At 37.3% G+C, this 19,975-nt stretch overlaps 2 protein-coding genes across 4 annotated transcripts in view; one reads left to right on the top strand and one right to left on the bottom strand.

Moving 5' to 3' along the window:
• Nucleotides 1-19,975, bottom strand: part of LOC134537554 (neurobeachin-like protein 1) — a 611,081-nt gene that overhangs the window by 456,669 nt on the left and 134,437 nt on the right. The window lies entirely within an intron of this gene.
• LOC134537220 (cuticle protein 21-like) lies at nucleotides 15,953-17,748 on the top strand. Its single transcript, XM_063377484.1, has 2 exons — nucleotides 15,953-15,964; nucleotides 17,230-17,748. The coding sequence occupies exons 1-2, from the start codon at nucleotides 15,953-15,955 to the stop codon at nucleotides 17,746-17,748; spliced, it is 531 nt and encodes a 176-aa protein (XP_063233554.1).

Genomic DNA, 19,975 nt, shown 5'->3' with positions numbered 1-19,975 from the left:
TTTCTATAAAATAGACAATTTAAATCATTAAAGTTAACGAATTCACTTTCATTCAATTTTTGGAAATATAAATACATTTTACATAAACTTAAAGAGCCCAACATGGAAATCGCTTAGAAGAAACGTTGTTGCATATTTATTCATCTTTAAATTGGTATATTTTTTAAGGGTCTCATACAATTAGTCTGACCGCTGAAGCGATCCGAGCCGCGTAGTGTATACTACTGCGATGTTGTCGAAGTAGGCTCGGGTCGGGACGAATTTCGCTGTAAAGAAACAAAGGTTTTTAATACATGGAAAATTATCCCAAAGAAGAAACTTTGTACAGTTGTAGAATGAACGTTTCTTAGTAACATATCAAAAGTTTACTGATGCAAATCTTGTGCGTCACGCCTAAACCGAGCAGTTAAGCCCAAAATGTCAATTTTTTGCAACGATCCACAATAATGAATATTGCAAATGCAGTTTATGGAGTAGACTGACAGTATGGAACCCAAAATAATCTAGAAACATTGCCCTATCTGGGAATAGTGATAAAAGTACAAAGTTTAAACATCTTTCTCTAAAATAGACAATTTAAATCATTAAAGTTAACGAATTCACTTTCATTCAATTTTTAGAAAATATAAATCCTTTTTTCATAAACTTAAAGAGCCCAACATGGATATCGCTTAGAGTAAACGTTGTTGCATATTTATTCATCTTTAAATTGGTATATTTTTTAAGTGTCTCATACAATTAGTCTGACCGCTGAAGCGATCCGAGCCGCGTAGTGTATACTACTGCGATGTTGTCGAAGTAGGCTCGGGTCGGGACGAATTTCGCTGTAAAGAAACAAAGGTTTTTAATACATGGAAAATTATCCCAAAGAAGAAACTTTGTACAGTTGTAGAATGAACGTTTCTTAGTAACATATCAAAAGTTTACCGATGCAAACCTTGTGCGTCACGCCAAAAACGAGCAGTTAAGCCCAAAATGTCAATTTTTTGCAACGATCCACAATAATGGATATTGCAAATGCAGTTTATGGAGTAGACTGACAGTATGGAACCCAAAATAATCTAGAAACATTGTCGTATCTGAGGATAGTAATAAAAAGTACACAGTTTTAATATCTTTATATAAAATAGACAATTTAAATCATTTAAGTTGAGAAATTCATTTTCATTCAATTTTACGGAAAAGTTAATACATCTTACATAAATATAAAGAGCCCTACGTGAAAATCGCTTTCAATAAACTTTGTTGCATATTTATTCTTCTTTAAATGGGTATATTTGTTAAGGGTCTCATACAATTTGTTTGACCCCTGAAGCTATCCGAGCCGTGTAGTGTGTACTACTGTGAGGTTGCCGAAGTCGGCTTGGGGAAGGGACGAATTTCGCTGTTAAGAAACATGGAAAACTATCCTAAAGCAGAAACTTTGTACAGTTGTAGAATAAACGTTTCTTAGTAACATGTCAAAAGTTTACCGATGATCCCTTGTGATCACACCAATAACGAGCAGTTAAGTCCTAAATGATAATTTCCCAAACGATCCACAAAATTGTGTTTCGTAAGTAATTTAATAACTCTATAAATACTTTTTTTAAGTAGGCTCCCAGTATACAGCAAACTTGGTTTGTCCTCAAACGCCATACTACTACGGTAATAGGAATATGAAATCACTACAGACAAGATTTTGTTCCGTTTACTATGGTGAAACCAGAGCTAACCGAGAAATGACCGAACGTCCCGGAAAGTTGTGATATTTGACGATATTGCGCGAGTAGCACACCCGTCCGTGACTACAGAGAATGGATAGTTTCCTTAACCGTTAGGATTTCTGGTACGAACACCCTCTCACAGGTAGGGACATAAAATACGGTCAAACTCTTGCAAAAACATCCACCACCGCTCTTTGCCACTAGCAATCCAACAAAAACTGAATATGTAATGCTACCTATACGTTTTACAACACAACTCGTGTTTTATTTATTTTCTGGAACAAAAACCCTATTATTATAGGAATTATGTTGTAAAAGTGAAAGAAAAAAAACATTTACATTTACGATGTATCGTTTTATTCAATTTTTATGTAGTAAACTGATTTTAAAGAAGTAAATATATAATTTTTCATTTTGTCGAATACAGGCTACGTTAAAATTTTGCATTGTTCTAATCGAAAATAAAACGATGTATCAGAAATAAAAACAAATTGTTGCTAAAAAAATTATTTTTAATAATAAAAATTTTGAAACAGAATAAATCCATGCAGATATAAAACCAGAGGTCCTCTAGAGTTTTTCATTTACAAGTTCCAAGCTGAAATCGTTTATTGTTAATTTTATTGTGTCAAAAAACATTCATATAAGAAAAAAATGCATATCTCATTACATGTAACATACACCCTCTCATATGATTTAACTATGTTTTAAGTAATCCCTAAATAAGACCCAGTTGAATGAGTGTCGCAGTACGCAGTGTGTCGCAATGCCGCGCTGGAACGGCGGTGGCCGTGAGAGATCAGTACGGCCGCAGTACACTGCAACGCTCGGGCCGCTTTAATGAGCCAACTAATTACGTTAGACTCTTTATAAATATACCGTCTTAAAGCTAAAGGTATAACCAAAAACATTTATTTGGACATTTTTCGCATTGGACTCTTCAAATTGTTGTAAATAGTATTTTTATCTAAGTGGCAAAAATAAAAAATAATATGTCATGAATTAATCGCTTAATATCAAATCTTTAATATTAACAATTTATGCTTTTTACAACATTAATGGCTGCATTAGAGTCTCAAGATTATTTTGGTAGTTTTATGGACAGTCTAAATTAAAAACTGTACAAATGGGTAGCATTTTAATGGACTGATGTAAGTCGCTGTCATCTAGGACATAAATGCAAATTTTCGGTGATACGCACAAGGTCTACAGCGGTAAACTTTCGGTATGTTATTAAGCATAGTCAAATCTACAACTGTGCAAAAATTCAGCTTTGGACAAATTTTTCACAGGTTTGTGCCTTTTTAAGTCTTGGTTTCCTGGACTAAGGGGAAGGAGACCTCCAACAGGGGAAGGAGACCTCAAACAGGCGAAGAAGTCCCAACTGGGCCGGGCCTGTATCACGGGACCCCGCGGCTGACCAACCAGAAGCCGCGACCCCCGGGCCGCAAGGGAACAAAGGCGCAGGCATGACCGCCGAGTTCGGAAACTGCCAAGACGACGGCCGCTCTGGGCGGTGGCGCGCCAAGTGTCGGGGCGACGAAGCTCTGTCGCCGCTCTGACAACGCGCCGGCCACAGAGGGGAAATATGCACGCTGCTCTGCCCACGCCAAACAACAAGCTATGGCTTCTGAAAGTCAAAAGTGAAGAAGGAATCCGAGCTCTTTCAGTTACTACTGCAATAACAATAAGTACAATCTAACATCAAATCTTTCGATATTCATCAGGGATGTGCGATATCCGACCTCGGTAAAGAGCAAAACCCAAGTGTTCCCATGTTGCAAATGCACTTATAATAATAATAATTATTATTATTATAATGCCGAACGTGCTGAATATACGCAAAATTTTTGCTTTCAAACTGCATTTCTTGACGCGAATCGCACGCAGTTCCCACGCCCGCCGCTGGAATTCGCTATGCATATCTACTTCAAACAAATTACAAAAATAGTGTTGTGATCTCCCTTTTCTTTCTTGTCCATTTAACCAGACTGAGCCACAGCAACAAGTGGCCAGCTACAGCTAGTAAATAATAAAATAAAAATTATTTACCTGCAGTTTTCTACTTCACTACATGGATACTTATGAAAATTAGCAATTATTATCCCCGATTTTCTACCATAAAAGTTACGGATTTGCAAGTTGGCGGCCGTAGCGAAAAGTGCAACGGTTATGTTCACCGAGAGCTAGATGAGTGCGGGGTGAAACAACGTGTGTGTGTGTGTGGGTGGCGGGAAACCTTATTTTCACAGACGAGAGAGCCAAACGCCCGATCGTGCATCTTCGGGTTTTTTTTTTTTTTGTTCATTGTAAATGTGTTGATAAAAGGATACTAATGGTCAATTAGGTTAGGTTATCTACATTATAAATACTTTAAAACATTGTGGACGGTTGATTTGGTTAGGATAGCTACATTAGAGATAGGGGAAAAAGAAAAGTCGAGCGTGAACTTCGGGGAACTTCGGGTATTGGCTCTCTCGTCTGTGTGTGGCGGGCCCCTGGAAGGTCGGCGGGCTGGACGCCTGTAGGCGGGATGTGGGTCAGCCGCGCTCCAACCTGCCAGCGGCCCGCCGCGGTAGAGGCAGCGACTCCCGGCCGGTGGCGTAACAGAGCAGCCGCGCGCATTCCTGCCCGGCTCCCAACTGCCGCGAGCTAGATACCACCTGGCCTCTCGGCATTCTCATTACTACTTCCTTCACGAGCGACAAGCACACAAAGTTTTTTTTTTTTTTTTTGACGTGACAACGTCTAATAAATCGATGAACGCCGGCTGCACGCACGAAAAAGTGTCCCGTTACGCTCATTGTACGCTTGCGCCGCATCTATCTCTCTTCCACTCGATTGGAACAACCATCCATTTGACCTTTTCGAGGCACATTAAACTTGAAACACTCCCATTCGTTTCCTACTTTTCCTACCATTGTCCTATCCTTAACAGAATAACACAGATTGGAAGAAGTTAAATAGCAAACATGTATAAAAGTTATAGTTATAATAATCTCTTCGTTAAAGTAATAAACATATTTGAATCAATGAGTGCAAATAAAAGTAAATTTATCAATTAAATTGTAGATTTCATTTCACTCCATCTTTGTATCCATACAAAATAGTGATAATTCAATAAAAATGATTCAATTTTATTCATAAAAGTATGCAATCATTTCATCAATGTTTTGTTATGACGTCACGTGAAGCTATCGTCCGTAAACCAACTTTACAGACAACCAATTTATTTTTTACATTTTTGTAATTTTAATATTTTTTTTGACGTTATAATGTCTTATAAATCGATGAACGCCGGCTGCACGCACGAAAAAAGCATGATTCATTGTCACGTTCCGCCTGAGCCGAGCGTGCAAGCGAGAGCGCGGAACAAGCGATAGAGAGGCACGATAGGCTTGTGACGCATCTATCTCTCTCTCTTCCACCCCCATCGGCCGATGCGTCCGAGTAGAAGAGAGACAACGGCAGCACACAAACTACACGTGAACTGTTTTTGTCAACAGTTTATAAAGTGAAGTGAAAAGTATATGTGGTTTGTATGCAATTTGTTATCAATGTTTTGCTTATGACCGACTTTACAGACAACCCCACCCCCTTTTTTTTTTTTTTTTTGTATTTTCTAACACCATAAATTAGAGATTTTTGACTGACAGTATTATTACAGACGTACACATTTTGAAAGAGAGAAAAAAACTAAATTCTAAACACCAATTATTATATCATAAAAAATTATTAAAGACATTATATATTACGAATAAATAATGTAACAATTTCGAAGGCAAAAAAACTGTTGAAATTAAGAAAGGGTCTTTCATTTGCGTTTTCTCAAAAGCAAGAATGAAATATTATCACATGATGATCTTGATGAAACACAACAAGAAAGTGTATTTACAAATATCTCTTTTTCCAAATTTTTCGTTTAGAAATAAACATTTACTGTAGAATTTTTAAAAAATGTTCACCGAATTATAAAGTTGTTAGAACTTTGTGCTTTTTTTTTTTTTTGGGTACATCTAGCAAATAGAGCGGGCAGAAACAATGCCAGGGCCAGTAGCAGATACCTTGCATTGGAAATACAGAGTACCTACGTGCCCATTCAAATGCACACTGCTAACTATGATGCCACGAGGTAGTAGGAGGTAGTAGGAGGTAAGAGAGGGGGGGGGGGAAGCTGCACTTAGTTGAGATGGTGGTTGGATGGTGTGACCGAACCCATCAAATTCTCATACCACATGAAGAACATACAATACTCAGACACGAACTTTAACATAGTATTGTTTAAAATGATGCCAAGCGTGATAAATATACGTGTTTCCAACAACATTTCTTGACACGAATCACACGTAGTTTCCGATTCCATCGGCTATAATTCACTGCCGGAGCAGCTAAGTCGACTATGGAATCAGATTTGCAGAGCTATAGGTTAAACTATATAAAAAAAAGGCCCCGATAAAAGTGAAAAAAAAAAAAAAAAACCTTGTAAAGATTACTAAACCCCGGCTTTGTACCTGGTTTTCAACAAGTATTTCATAAACAGTTAATACTACATAGTTTCCCTTTCTTTGGTTTTGTGAACTTTGATTCGAGCCATCCGCCACAGATAGCAGCAATGTGGTTAGACACTTATGTTCCATTCACGAAATTACTCCTGCAAAATGCCGTATACCGAGAGCTTAGATGTTACAAATAAACAAAAATCCCTTTCGTCACATCCTACAGGTTAGGAAGATTTCGAAGTAGGTACATATTTCTTCAGGAAATATTTTGGAATATTCTATAAACTCCTGGAACTTTTTAGGAACTGAATGTAGCCTACAATACATCATATATGTTAGCCAATATTAAAAAAAAATTACATTTTCTCATATTCCATACAGCAAAAATATTTTGACTCTTTTTTAACTTAATGCATCCAGAATTAAATATCTTAACGAATGCAATTACGTTGACCTCCAAAAACTATTTTACATTCCTTGCAATAAAACGGGTCGTGTAAAATGTTCTTTAGAAATTTTTTTAAGTTAATATTAAGAAGGTTACTAATAAATTCCAACGAATTTGATACTAAAAAATAAAAGTTTTATATTTTCTTACGGTTTCAGCCAAAGGTTTTAGATAAAGTTTATAAGTTTTAGAATAAATTATAATGGATTTGATAGTATATTTATTAAAAAATTAATAACATTTTGTCTTTCTACCCTTGTATGGAATATTATTTTCTTATTTCAATCCCAGGTTTATTCAACACTTTTTGTAAAGTTTTGTATTATCAAAAATTGTTTCAGACAAAAGTTTTAGATAAAGATTATAATATTTACAAACAATTCGAACGAATATGATGGTGTGCCTACGAAGGGATTTATGAATTATTTTTGTCATTCAACCCCTGTTTATTCCACCCCTTGCAGTAATGGTTGGACGTATAAAAAATTATTTCAGACTAAAGTTGTAGATAATAATTCAAGGTTGTACAATAAAACATAACGGATCTAAAAGTGTACATGGTATGGAAATTATGATTTTTTATATTCTACCCCTTTATTTCTTCAATCCTGCAACAATGGTTAATCTTATCAAAAATTGTTTCCAGCAAAAGTTTTATATAAAAATTATAATATTTGGATTTAATAGTGTAACCTTGTAAGAGAGTTACGATTTATTTTTCTACCCTTCTTTTTTCAACCCCTTACAGCAATTGTTCTTTTAATCAAAAATTGTTTTCAGACAAAAGTTTCAGATAAAAATTATGAGATTAATACATAACTTAAACGAAACTGATGTTTTTACTACGAATGGAGTTATGATTTTTTTTGTCCTCGAACCTTTTTTTTTAACCTTTGTAGTTACGGTTGGTCGGATGCTAATAAATTAACACGACCGAGATTCTCCACTACTATATTTTATGTATCAGTTTGGAAGTGATTTGTGAATAATTGCTACAGTTATCGTGTCTAAAAAATTGTGGTTATATATAGTTATATATACATACATGCATGCATATACACTCTTGAGTTGACGATGGTTTTGGGGTCTATGGAATATGAATCGAAAAACTATATAAAAAAATTAAAAAAACAAGTAGCATTTATTCAAACACCTCATAACAGCGTAGGTAAAATTATCATTTTCATTTTTTTTCTGGACTAAAATAAAATAATAAACAAAGCTTAAAAGTAGTAGGGGGAATCAGATCCGCAAGCAATTCGTGTGTTCGCTGCAAGTGTTGGTGTCGTAAATAGCAACGTCGAGAACCACTTTTCCTACAGGCTGGCCCAAATATTTCAACACAACTGCAGGCGAGGCCGCGGACCCAGCGGCAGCTGGCGGGCAGAACACGTTCACAGCACGTGCAGCCAACAGCACGGCGCTGCAAATGTGGAGTTAGTTCGCTCGCCTTCGAGCGAACTTTTGTAAGGCTCGTGCTCACACGCCAAGTCGGTTACATTACATCATCTTCTTCTCATTAGCTAGGGCCATGCATATTTCGCGAAAAGATTCTGAGACCAGCTGAAAGTTAAAACACTGTAGCGTCGTCTGTGTTTCGTGATTGCGTGCAATTCTTTCAGGCGCAGGTCGATTGTTACAACACCAATCACAGTGATTCAGTGAGGAAGCAAACACATCCTGAGCGGCTCGGTCAAAAAGGGTAAAACGACTTCTCTCGCAGACGGCCGCCAATCACAAGGAAGAAACCACAGGTGCGGGTATACCTTGTTGCAGTGTCTAATAGGCGTTCAGATTTATTCGCGAAAACTACCTGCTCCTACTCATTACTATTATTTAAAGGGTTGATTTCCTGTACATTTATTTCGATAGCTCACTTGACTTTTTTTTAAAAAAGCGAATGTCAAATATTACTACTTTTTTAACCTAACGGTTCTAAAAATACGACACAGCTTATAATTACATTTTAAAACAATACTATCTTGATTACTGTAAAAGGAAGTGAAATATGACAAGTGTTTTTTTTTTTTACTTGTGACCGTTTGAATTTTCGAGTGATCGTTTATCTTTAATACGTGAGAATCGCCATAATTACAAATTTAGTTTTATATCACGTCCAAAAATGAATCACACATTGAGTGGCCAATTGTAGCAACTAGTAAGATACTATTTTTTTTTAAATTAAAATATATTTAATAATTTAAAGAACTAAGTATAAAAAAGAGTACAGTGGTCGAGCAGGTTTGCATAATTCCGTTTAATTTTTTTTCCCGATGGTAATTTTACTTGTAATGATAATATAGTGACGTACATTTATGTTATTCTTTAATAGCAAAACAATTTTAATTTTATTATTTTACGGCCGGAGCCGAAACTGTTTTCAACCCTAATTTGTTTTCCATTTCAAGTGAATAATTTTCAATGTTGTTGAATATTCGGCGTCCATTATTAAATGTACTATTAAACAAATAAATAACGATATGGACTTATTTTTTCCCCGCCAATTCTCTGCTCAATTCACTACGTAGACCATAGTTTTTTTAAGGTGGATTCTATACACAGAAACGGGCAAGGAAGCCATTTAAATACAACAGAGTACACACAAAACACTGAGCGAAGGAGTGTGAACAGTACACAGCCTCACGAGACACCGCCACGCTCATGTGACACGCGTCCTACGGCACGAGCGCCGAGCAGTGCGTCAAATATGTCGTGCTATTCCCTTCCCGAGCAGAGACGATGTCTAGCGCGTCACGCCCTTAAGGGGAGCGAGTACCTTTTTTGGTTCACATGTATTTTAAATGGGAAAACCACCCTTAATTAGGTACAGTTATTTTGAATTACACCGGTCCTACCAACTTGCGATTTTTACTAATTATTTAGCAAACATCATTACAACTTCCCTACCAGAATAGTAAAATTAGCACCTTTAGTTCACAAGAAAAAAAAATCTTAAATTTTAGAGTAATTATTATTATTTTTTAAAATGAGAAATCAATTTTTTTAAATAGTAAAATAACACTAATTTTTATCAGATTGGTAACATAGCCTTATATAGCAAAAAGAAATATTTGTGCCAAGTTTGAAGTCTGTAGCTCAAATAGTTTTTGAGAAACATGTACCTTAACATGAAAAAACAACACTTTCGGAAAATCAAGTTTTAAGATGAAGGTGCACCTTTTCATTTCAAAACCCTCCTGGACAATAACATTCGCTGTCTTCCCTCTTCCTTTTTCCCAGCCTTCTTTTCACTCTTTTCTTTTTATTTTCTTCTACAACTTCTTTGTCAGCCTTTTTTCTTCTTTCTGCATCTATTTCCTTGAGACCATTCATCATAAATTTCCCAGCTTTGATGTTCAATCTCTCCAGAACATTGGCTTTGGCAACAGAACCCTCATTGAAACAAATCACTGCATCAGCGACCCCAAGTTTCATGGTCTGGAGCCCAATGTAGACTGTTTTTGGAAGCCTTTGCCATATTGTGCTGTTGAAACTCTCGTTGGGATTTTGAGTTTTCCCGTGGAGACACCGCTTCAAGAGGTCTATTTTGGATAAGTCTTTGAAAACTGGTTTTATAGCATCCATAACTGCTTCTGGCAGTGAGTTCTGGTGTCTGTATTCATTTTCTTGATTTTTTGCTTTAGCACTATTGAATTTGCACCAAGAATTTGCACCAGATGGACAAAGGAAATGCTGAGGGTTTGCATCTGTTGATTTCTTATGAAAATAAGTTGCCCAAATAGCTTTCCTCATATCTTCTGTATCAGTTAGATTTTTCCTTATGGCCTGGCCATAATAACGCTGCAACTGGTCTATTTCAGCATCAGTGAGTCTTCCTTTTCCCCCAACCCCTTTACCATCACTAAGTTTTTGTCCTTTCATATCACGTTTCAGCCGTCTTAGTCGGGTGCCAACACGTTTCTGTACATGCCCAACACATTCAAGCTTGGTAATCTCAATATGATTTCCATAAGGCTTGTTTCCTAGAACAGCAGCAAATCCTTTAGAATCTCCATCTCCTAAGTACTGAACATAACGCAGGCCAAGTTTATTTTCAGATCGAGCACATAGAGTAGTGGCTCCAGCAACCTCCATACCTCCACTTGAGCCCTCGTAATTTGCCGCACATGCCTTTTTGTGCTCCTCCATGTTCTCTGGATTTTGTACATTTGTTTTGTGAACACAGCCAGTACAAAATTTAGAGAAACATTCAAAATCTAACACTTTGCCTGTGTCAAAAGAGGTTACAGTCACCACTCCATTCATAGATGTGTGCCCCCGCTTTTGCCATGTACCATCAAAAGCAGCAGCCACATCTGATTTTCCTTCATTTTCCATAACAACCTCTTTTTCTGCATTTCTCATAGATGCGTCACAAACTTCAGTAACAGCTGCAAGAAGCTTTGTATTGTATTTTTCAAATTTTGTGTTTGGTGCTGACAAATTCATTACAGCTGAAAAAATCTTCCCAGATGCTTTACCTCTGCCAATGGAACGAAGTGCATATGCATATCTCAGATTTATTTCATACATATTTCTAATGCACTTTGAACTCATTCCTTGTCCATTTTCGTCGCAAATACTACATTTTATTACAATTCTATGAGCCAAACCACATTTGAACTGTTCATCGAGAGTCACCACAAGGCTATTTTCACTACCACAATATTTACACTTTGCTGAAGACTGTACTAACCTAGAAATAAGTTCTAAATCAACAATGACATTCACACCAGTCTCTTCATCAAAATCTTTTTGAAGTTTGGAATGTTTCAGTTTTTGCGATCTAGAAGACTTCTTTGGACTTATTTGCACAGAATCTGTATATGTTGATGCTGAACACCTACTTTTAGAATTATGTTCCTTTGTATGTTGATTACCTCTGAAAGTCCGTTTTGGATTGAATTTCCTTATCCTTGCCATGATTGTAACCAGATACAATAATACACAATGTAGTCCTACTAACCAGTTAGCACAAGATAATCATAAAATGAACCAACACCAACACAAATAAACACAACAATGAATGGGTTAGTTGTTTACCCAAACAAAAGAAAACAAATTTTGAAGTGTTGCCAACTTAGGATAATATTGAGGAATGTGCTGCCAACTTTGTAATAGGAATTAGAAATAATGCAGACATAAATATAGTGATAAAAATTGTCAGTGAATAAATAAAACCATAAAACAAACATTGTAAGGTTCCAGGCCTTCAGTATCTCAAAAAATGGAAACATCACAATGTTTCAAATACATTTATGGTCTAAAAATATATATCAAAATGTTAAGTGTTATACATCATTTAAAACAGCAGGAAATTAAGTTTTTTTATAAAATAAATTTGAAATTTTGATTTTTTCAATAAAAAAAGGTACTCGCTCCCCTTAACGGGGTAGTTTCCTGAATTTATTTTGCTTCCGATATTTTTTGTTTTTTTTTGCACATAATTAAAAAATTTTTAATATAACTACTTTAGAATATTTATGGCTGGCTTTTTTGTATGAAAAAAGACTTAGTTTATGTTTTTTTATGAACTTAAAGGAAACTTTAAACGCCAGTCCTAACATGGACTGAAAGCATGAAACGTTCGAATGGAACTTTCATCTCATAACTTTTTTATTTTATGTATATCATTAATAAATCATTAAAAATTATTTTCCCAGAAATGTTTTGGAAAACTTGATTTTTAATGATTTAATGTATGATATGCTGAAAATAAAGTTTTAAGAGGAAGGCTACTACGAAAGGTTAAACCATAACTGAATACAGGACTTAACATTAAATATTTGCCTTCAAATTTAAAAAAAAAACATTAAATAAGGCATTTTTTAATAGAAAAAAAGTTTTATATAGAATTAGACGTGGTTAGATTAAGCACTAATTTAAAATAACGTGCAGCGACATGAAATATTAGTAGCAAAATAATTAAGGTAACTGCCCTTTTTTTTAAAGCGAGGACCGCGATTTCAACCCTTACACCCGTCCACACCCAAGTGTACGCTCGCCGAGGTTCCAGGAGCCTTGCTGCCCTCGCGTAGAGAAGCCAAGGTCACAAGAGCGAACCCATCCCCCTGCGAAACTCGCGTTATTTTCTCGTGCCGGATCAGACTCTATGTGCGTGCGCATCAAGTCGATGTCACGTGTTCACGTCTCAAATTCACCCCGGGTCAGGCGTCACTGTCACGAGGGGCGTTCCTTACGTAAGTACCGTTTTGAAATTCGGCCGCTGCAGCGCTGGAGTCGGCATTCCGCGCAAGCGGGCCGTGTGCCTACAACTGTTGGAAAAGCCACATACGCCATTACGGGAACACTCGGCCGTTTTAACGTTTGTTTGTGAGCATTTAAAATGCCTCCGTCGATTGAGAATCCCACCGATTGTGGAATACACGCAGTGGTTTCGTTTTCTCGGTTCCAAAAGCGTTAAAGCGGCTGAATTCGTCGTCATATCAATGAAGTGTATGGAGGGAAAAAAATGACCGATGGAATGGTACGGAAATGGGTTGGATATTTTAAAGTTGCCCGCACGAATGTTCATGATCAGGAACGAACTGGACGACCTTCCGTCATTAGGCCTACTGAACATTTGGTGCAGAAAAAGTCGACGAAGACGTGAAAAGAGAACAGACGTTTCACGATTTTGCCGTTCTCTGTTGAAAACGGCGGTGCTGCTGAGGTTTTTGAATCAGAGACTTCTATGGAGACGGTATTCAGAAGCTGGTTGTACGATACGATAACTGCCTGTAATATTGGAGGAAATTATGAATAAAGTTGTATTAAGGTACAGGTTTTCATGTAAAAATAAAACTGATAGCAAAGTCTACTTTCTACTTCAATGCGGTACTTACTTTTAAAAAAAGACGCCTCGTAACGGGTTTCTAGTTCTTCAGGATGTGTCAAACAACTTATTATCCAAATACAAGAGTTTTTCGAGAGGTACGAGACAACCGCCAAATGAAAATGCGAAATTTGCAGGTCCCTAACACTGCAATTTGTTTCTGAATGATCTGGAGCCTGCTATAATCTTGTATGCTCAGTGGTTAAGTTCCCACCTAATAGGGGGACTATAATGTGTTGGTGAGGCGGGATGATAAGTGCGACGCTCGCTGGTGCTTCCAGCGCGGAATCGCCTCTAAGTGCAAAGCTCTGGACTGGCGCGCAGTCTTCTCGTCGTTGCATGCGGGAAACTATGAGATTTAAGCGGTAACCATAAAATTATATGGCGGATAAAATAAGATGAAGGCGTAATGCAAGTCTCTCGAGTGCTTTCAAGAATCTTTACTGGACGATTTATGCCTAACAAATATGAAGTTTCAACCATTTTCACTCTTCCAAAAAAAACAGTTTAAACCAAAATACGGAAACAAGACTACCCATCCGTTCTCAGCGTATTTCGTAAACAGAAACCACTAGGCTATTTGACTTTTTCGAAGCACATTAAACTTGAAACACTCCCATTCGTTTCCTACTTTTCCTATCATCGTCCTATCCTTAACAGAATAACACAGATTGGAAGAAGTTAAATAGCAAACATGTATAAAAGTTATAGTTAAAATAATCTCTTCGTTAAAGTAATAAACATATTTGAATTAATGAGTGCAAATAAAAGTAAATATATCAATTAAATTGTAGATTTCATTTCACTCCTTCTTTGTATCCATACAAAATAGTGATAATTCAATAAAAATGATTCAATTTTATTCATAAAAGTATGCAATAAGTTCATCAATGTTTTGTTATGACGTCACTTTAAACTATCGTCCGTAAACCGACTTTACAGACAACCATTTTTCTTTTTAATTGCGTGGTTTCTTCTGAAGGTCTACACACCGTGTGTGTAACTGGATAGGAGGGGGCCTTAAAAGCTTCGGGCTGTTGAACCAAAATTCTCGAATTCTACTTATGACTAGGTCGCGGATTTTCCACTCGTGAAATATTTCCCTCCCTTGGGTTAATGAAAGGGTGGTGTGTTGTCCCTTTACGTCCATACTACGGAAGGCAGTGGCAATCCACCGCGGGATCACCCTGCCATGACGGCTAACCATGCCACGGATTTATCTGAGGGCCACAACGCTCATCAATCTTGTAAACGACGGTTTACGATTGAAAAAAAAATAGTTACTAATTATTCGTACGCTTAAGATATGATTCTATGTCAATAAAGAGAGTGGTTGACAATTTATGTATAGGTTCCATGACGGGTCCTGTGCGAATCAGGCGTCAACTTAGAAATTAACAAAACTGGTTACAGTTACATTAAATATTTTTCGTTATAAATTATGGGAAGCACCTATCAGTGCACAACAGAATGTGTTGATGACGTAAAATAATGTTTTCTCGGGGAAAGCAAGTAAGGATATAGTACGAAATGAGTTGGAAATAAGAAATTATTAGCATACCGCCAAGAAAGGATAAGATACTTAGAAGAAAATCACAACAATTTTTTTTTTAAATGGTTGTTTTCGGAATCTTAATTTTGTTTTATGATTTCGGAAACTATTATGTGTTTCTAGTTATTTTTTTCTATAAAAGTGTATTCACAATTCATGAATATATTTTTTTCAGCATTACAGGTATTTATGTTGGCTCGATTAATATGATATTAGCATTACATGGAATAATACGTATTTATATTGTACGAATTTATTTCACGATTTGTGTACGAATTACAGGTAACTAGTTGAAATGTTGCAAGGCCTATTTCTGGTATTTCAAGTATGTAAATAGCAATGTCATCATGGATAAAAATTCTACATTAAGCGACAAATCATCAATCGACAACGATACCAAACCGAAAAGAAATTCAAAATGCGGACGATATCAATAAATAATTTTAAAAAACGCTAATGGCCCGTTTCTATTGGCCGCTAGTTCGATCATAAACTGAAAATCCGCAGTATTACTTAACCACGTGATCTACGACATACATGTTAAGTTCATGGTTCTTAACTTTTTTTTTTCAAACTTAAACCCACTTTAAACCTTACGTAAGCCGGGGGAAAGAAATTTTTTTTTTCTTTCAAGTCTGTCTTAACTTCGGGCAGAACCGATCGCGCGTAGAGCCAGACGTTTTTGGGCGTGGGACCCCGGCTGTTTGCGAGCTGAAGGTTGGTCAGCCTGGCTGCTGGGCGAGGGGGTGAAGGGGGCCCGCGTGCTGAGGGAGTGGCGACTCCCTTCCAATGCCCCCCCCCCCCCCGCGGACACTTCTAAAGGGGTACCGCGGGCACACCTGAACCGGGTATATAACTCGGGGCGCACACCCCAGTCGACATCACTCTCAGCAGACGATCAACACACACAACATGGCACTCAAGGTAACTATATTTTACTAACGGTTCCGATTCTATTTTAAAAAGGGCACCTTTTCCGGAGGTATACTTGCATATAAAATTAAAGTCGATTTTTGCTTGGTTAAGTCAAGCAAGTAAAATACTAAATCCGTTAAAAGCTTCATTACGTAACTGATTGAAGGTGTTTTTTTTTTTGACATACGCCTTTTTCCCACTTATTGGGGTTTCTTATGACAGACAGTGTAACCAGTAATTCCGTATGTCCAAAAATAATTAAATCAATCTTACACATTGGAAGAACCTCTTAAAGAAGGTTTCATTAAGTAACGCATGTCAATAATTATTTTAATTTATAGACAGTAAATAACACAAATTGTTTTAAGTTTTTTTAGTCTGTAATTCTAATTTGGCGTTAAGGTACCAATTAATTATACTTTTGTTAATGTGCACTATCAGAAAATTTTTACGTTAGCTGAATACTAGCAAATTTGATTCTTTTAAGATTTTTTTTTTAGCACCAACCTGCCTCGGTAGTGATTCATGAGTTCGAGACAATTTCGGACATCTGTGTTTAAATGACGTTTGCAAAAGGCTTTATACCGTTAAAAACTTTTATTACCAATAACTTATTTTAAGGTAATACCGATTCCACGTTTAAAATTCCACGATTAAAAATATATACGTGTACAAATCTGTGGTGTAAACTTACTTAAGGCTTAATATTTGAAGAAATTTGTTTTCACACATACAATGAATTCACTTGCTATATAGGTTAATCTGAAGCCTGCAAAATTTATATTTAAAAAAAAAAAAAACTATTTAATAGAAAAATTACTTCAACAAAAACATCAAATACATAAGAATTGAGAGTTTTTTATATAATTTTTATCAATATTTAACTGATAGAATAGTACACAACTATATATCCTCTCTCACCTGGATTAAAATCAAGAGAAACTGAAATACAGTTACCAAGACAACCGTTTCAAAGTTTTATCGAACTTTTTGTTTTTTTCTATGGCTAACAAACTACTTCCACCATTTTTATTCCCCTTTCCCCTAAATTCTTGTGTATAAGAATGTCACTTCAGTGTTTCTAAAACTTAATTTCACTGTTTACGTAAGCTAATTTATTCATTGACCAGTAAAATTTATTTCCGATTAATTTTAATAACTAAGAGAAGATATTCGTAAGAAAAGCTCATACGCTTACCAAAAGCATTTATTGAGTCGATTTATGACTGTGTACATCGCCACCGATTATCACTAAAATAATTTTTTATTTTCAGTTCGTCGTCCTGTCCGCCCTCGTGGCCGCCGCCAGCGCCGGCTACCTGGGAGCCCCCGCCGTGGTGGCCCCTGGCGCCCCTGTGGGCTACGCCGCCCGCCCCCTGGGCTACGCCGCCCCCGCATACGCCGCCCGCCCCCTGGCCTACGCCGCCGCCCCCGCCGCCATCGACACCGACTACGACCCCAACCCGTCCTACAACTACGCCTACGACATCCAGGACGCTCTGACCGGCGACTCCAAGAACCAGCAGGAGAGCCGTCAAGGAGACGTGGTCCAGGGCAGCTACAGCCTCACCGAGCCTGACGGCACCCGCCGCACCGTCGAGTACACCGCCGACCCCGTCAACGGCTTCAACGCCGTCGTGCACAAGGAGCCCCTGGGTGTCGCCAAGGTCGCCGCCCCCCTGGGCTACGCCGCCCCCGCCGTCGCCAAGGTCGCCGCCCCTCTGGGCTACGCCGCGCCCCTGGGCTACGCCGCCGCCCCCGCTCTGGGCTACGGCAAGGCTCTCCTGGGTTAAACAGTCCAACCACCCCTCACGAATCGAGTCACCACCTGTAAGTCAACGATCAAGACGAGACTTGTCGTCTTTATCTCGCTGTACAAACTAAGCTTGTAATATAATTGCGTCGTGTGTGTATCTATTTGTATGTTGTGTGTGTGTTGATAAATTAAAGTTGTATATGTTGAATTACTGAATTATTTTAATCACTCCCTATTTCCTAAGATACTATTTAGCCTATCGTTTAATAAATGGAAGCAACATATATAATTTATTTTAATATGAGCATTACCGAGGTGAAATACGAGAATCCATCCTAATAATACATCACTTAGTTTCATGCATAGGTTTGCATCAAGTAAATAAGAGCAACTTGGAACCCTAAATGTTACATGTTTGTATATCGATAGTATTGTGAGGAGTATACGCATCATACATTATAATGCTAATGTAACATATTAATTTTTAAAACAAAAATGTCAGTTTAATAAGACATTTAAAAAAAATTGGTTGTCTGTAAAGTCGGTTTACGGAATATAGTTTAACGTAACAACGTCATAACAAAACATTTATGAAATGATTGCATACTTTTATGAATAAAATTTAATCATTTTTATTGAATTATCACTATTTTGTATGGATGCAAAGAAGCAGTGAAATGTAATCTACAATTTAATTGATAAATTTACTTTTATTTGCACTCATTAATTCAAATATGTTTATTACTTTAACGAAGAGATTATTTTAATTATATTTTTTATACATGTTTGCTATTTAACTTCTTTCAATCTGTGTTATTCTGTTAAGGATAGGACGATGATAGGAAAAGTAGGAAACGAATGGGAGTGTTTCAAGTTTAATGTGCCTCGAAAAAGTCAAATCGATGGTTGTTCCAATCGAGTGGAAGAGAGATAGATGCGGCGCAAGCGTACAATGAGCGTAACGAGACAATGAGTCATCCTTTTTCGTGCGTGCAGCCGGCGTTCATCGATTTATTAGACGTTGTCACGTCAAAAGGTTAAATCAATTATATTTATACGCACAGACACCCACTCCGTCCCACTAACCAGAAAGATTTCATCACTAATGTCGGATGCCCACTGCATAATCTAATACCCTTAATTTTTTATAGTCTTTTCCCTAACGGTACTCCTACTGCTGCTTAGGTGACTCAACAAAAGCTACCGTGTTATTGGTCGAAGTGGAGGAATTCCGCGACAGCCGCCTACTAGTCTCAGATGTGTAGTCGGCGAACGTCGCGCAGAGATCCGGAATCCGTACGGACTCGAATGCTTTCTTCGCTGACGAGAGGGTCACAGGAAACAAAAAACAAAAAACTGTGCTGGGGAATTCGGGGCACTTCCCATCGGCACCCGCCGTAAGGCCGATGGGAAGCCCTTCACCCCCACTTCTCAGTCAGTTTCTTTCTCTAAAGCAAAATGTTACAGAGGCGAGGTGAGATGTCACAGCTATCAGGGGTACTCAGCCAGTCAGCGAATACGTAGGTAAAGGTTGGTTTTTTATGTACCACGGCGTCCCAAGTTACAGTGTACGCCAAACAACCAACTAGGGGCTCATTATCTCGGAGTATGAGTAACGCAGACAGTAAAATCGAACGTATGCCTTGTCGCCTGAGCACCATCCTTCAGCGACTACATCACACTTCAATATTTTAAAAATAAATATATATACATATATATATACACTCAAACACTGCAAACAAATCGGATTTACCTATGAATCAGTCAAAAAGCCATCGCGCATACAATTACAAACTATATTAAATAAAAATACGAGTGCGAGGCCACCACGCACGTTTGAAGTGAAAGTTCACAGACAAAAGAGAGAGAGAAAATATTTAGGGGACCTTAGTATTTGAAACACGCGTAGTCACCCATTGAAAAAATGCATACAATAGTGTCTGTTCACGTCTTTAATTGAATCTAAGAACGAATTAGTGGGTTCATGATTGCTTAAATGTGATAAAAAAAACCTATTGGATATGTCAATACAAATTGTCACAATTCTAATGCTAACACAGGATACAATTTCAGAGTTGAGAGTTTAGAACAGCGAATTACGAGTTGCGAAAGTATGCAAACTAACGAGTGGTAAAGTATGCAAAAGTATGTAAATGTTTCCAAAATTATTGGAAAGTATACAAATTCTTGCCACGCTGCTGCCATCTGTAAATGGCTGTAAAAAAAAATTCAATTCAAAACAATTGTTTTTAATGATTTAGCAA

The sequence above is a fragment of the Bacillus rossius genome, chromosome 12 (genome assembly GCF_032445375.1).
Source record: "Bacillus rossius redtenbacheri isolate Brsri chromosome 12, Brsri_v3, whole genome shotgun sequence".
Lineage (NCBI taxonomy): Eukaryota > Metazoa > Arthropoda > Insecta > Phasmatodea > Bacillidae > Bacillus > Bacillus rossius.
Note: the sequence above shows the minus strand (reverse complement) of the source record. Positions and strands in the feature narration are given on the sequence as shown.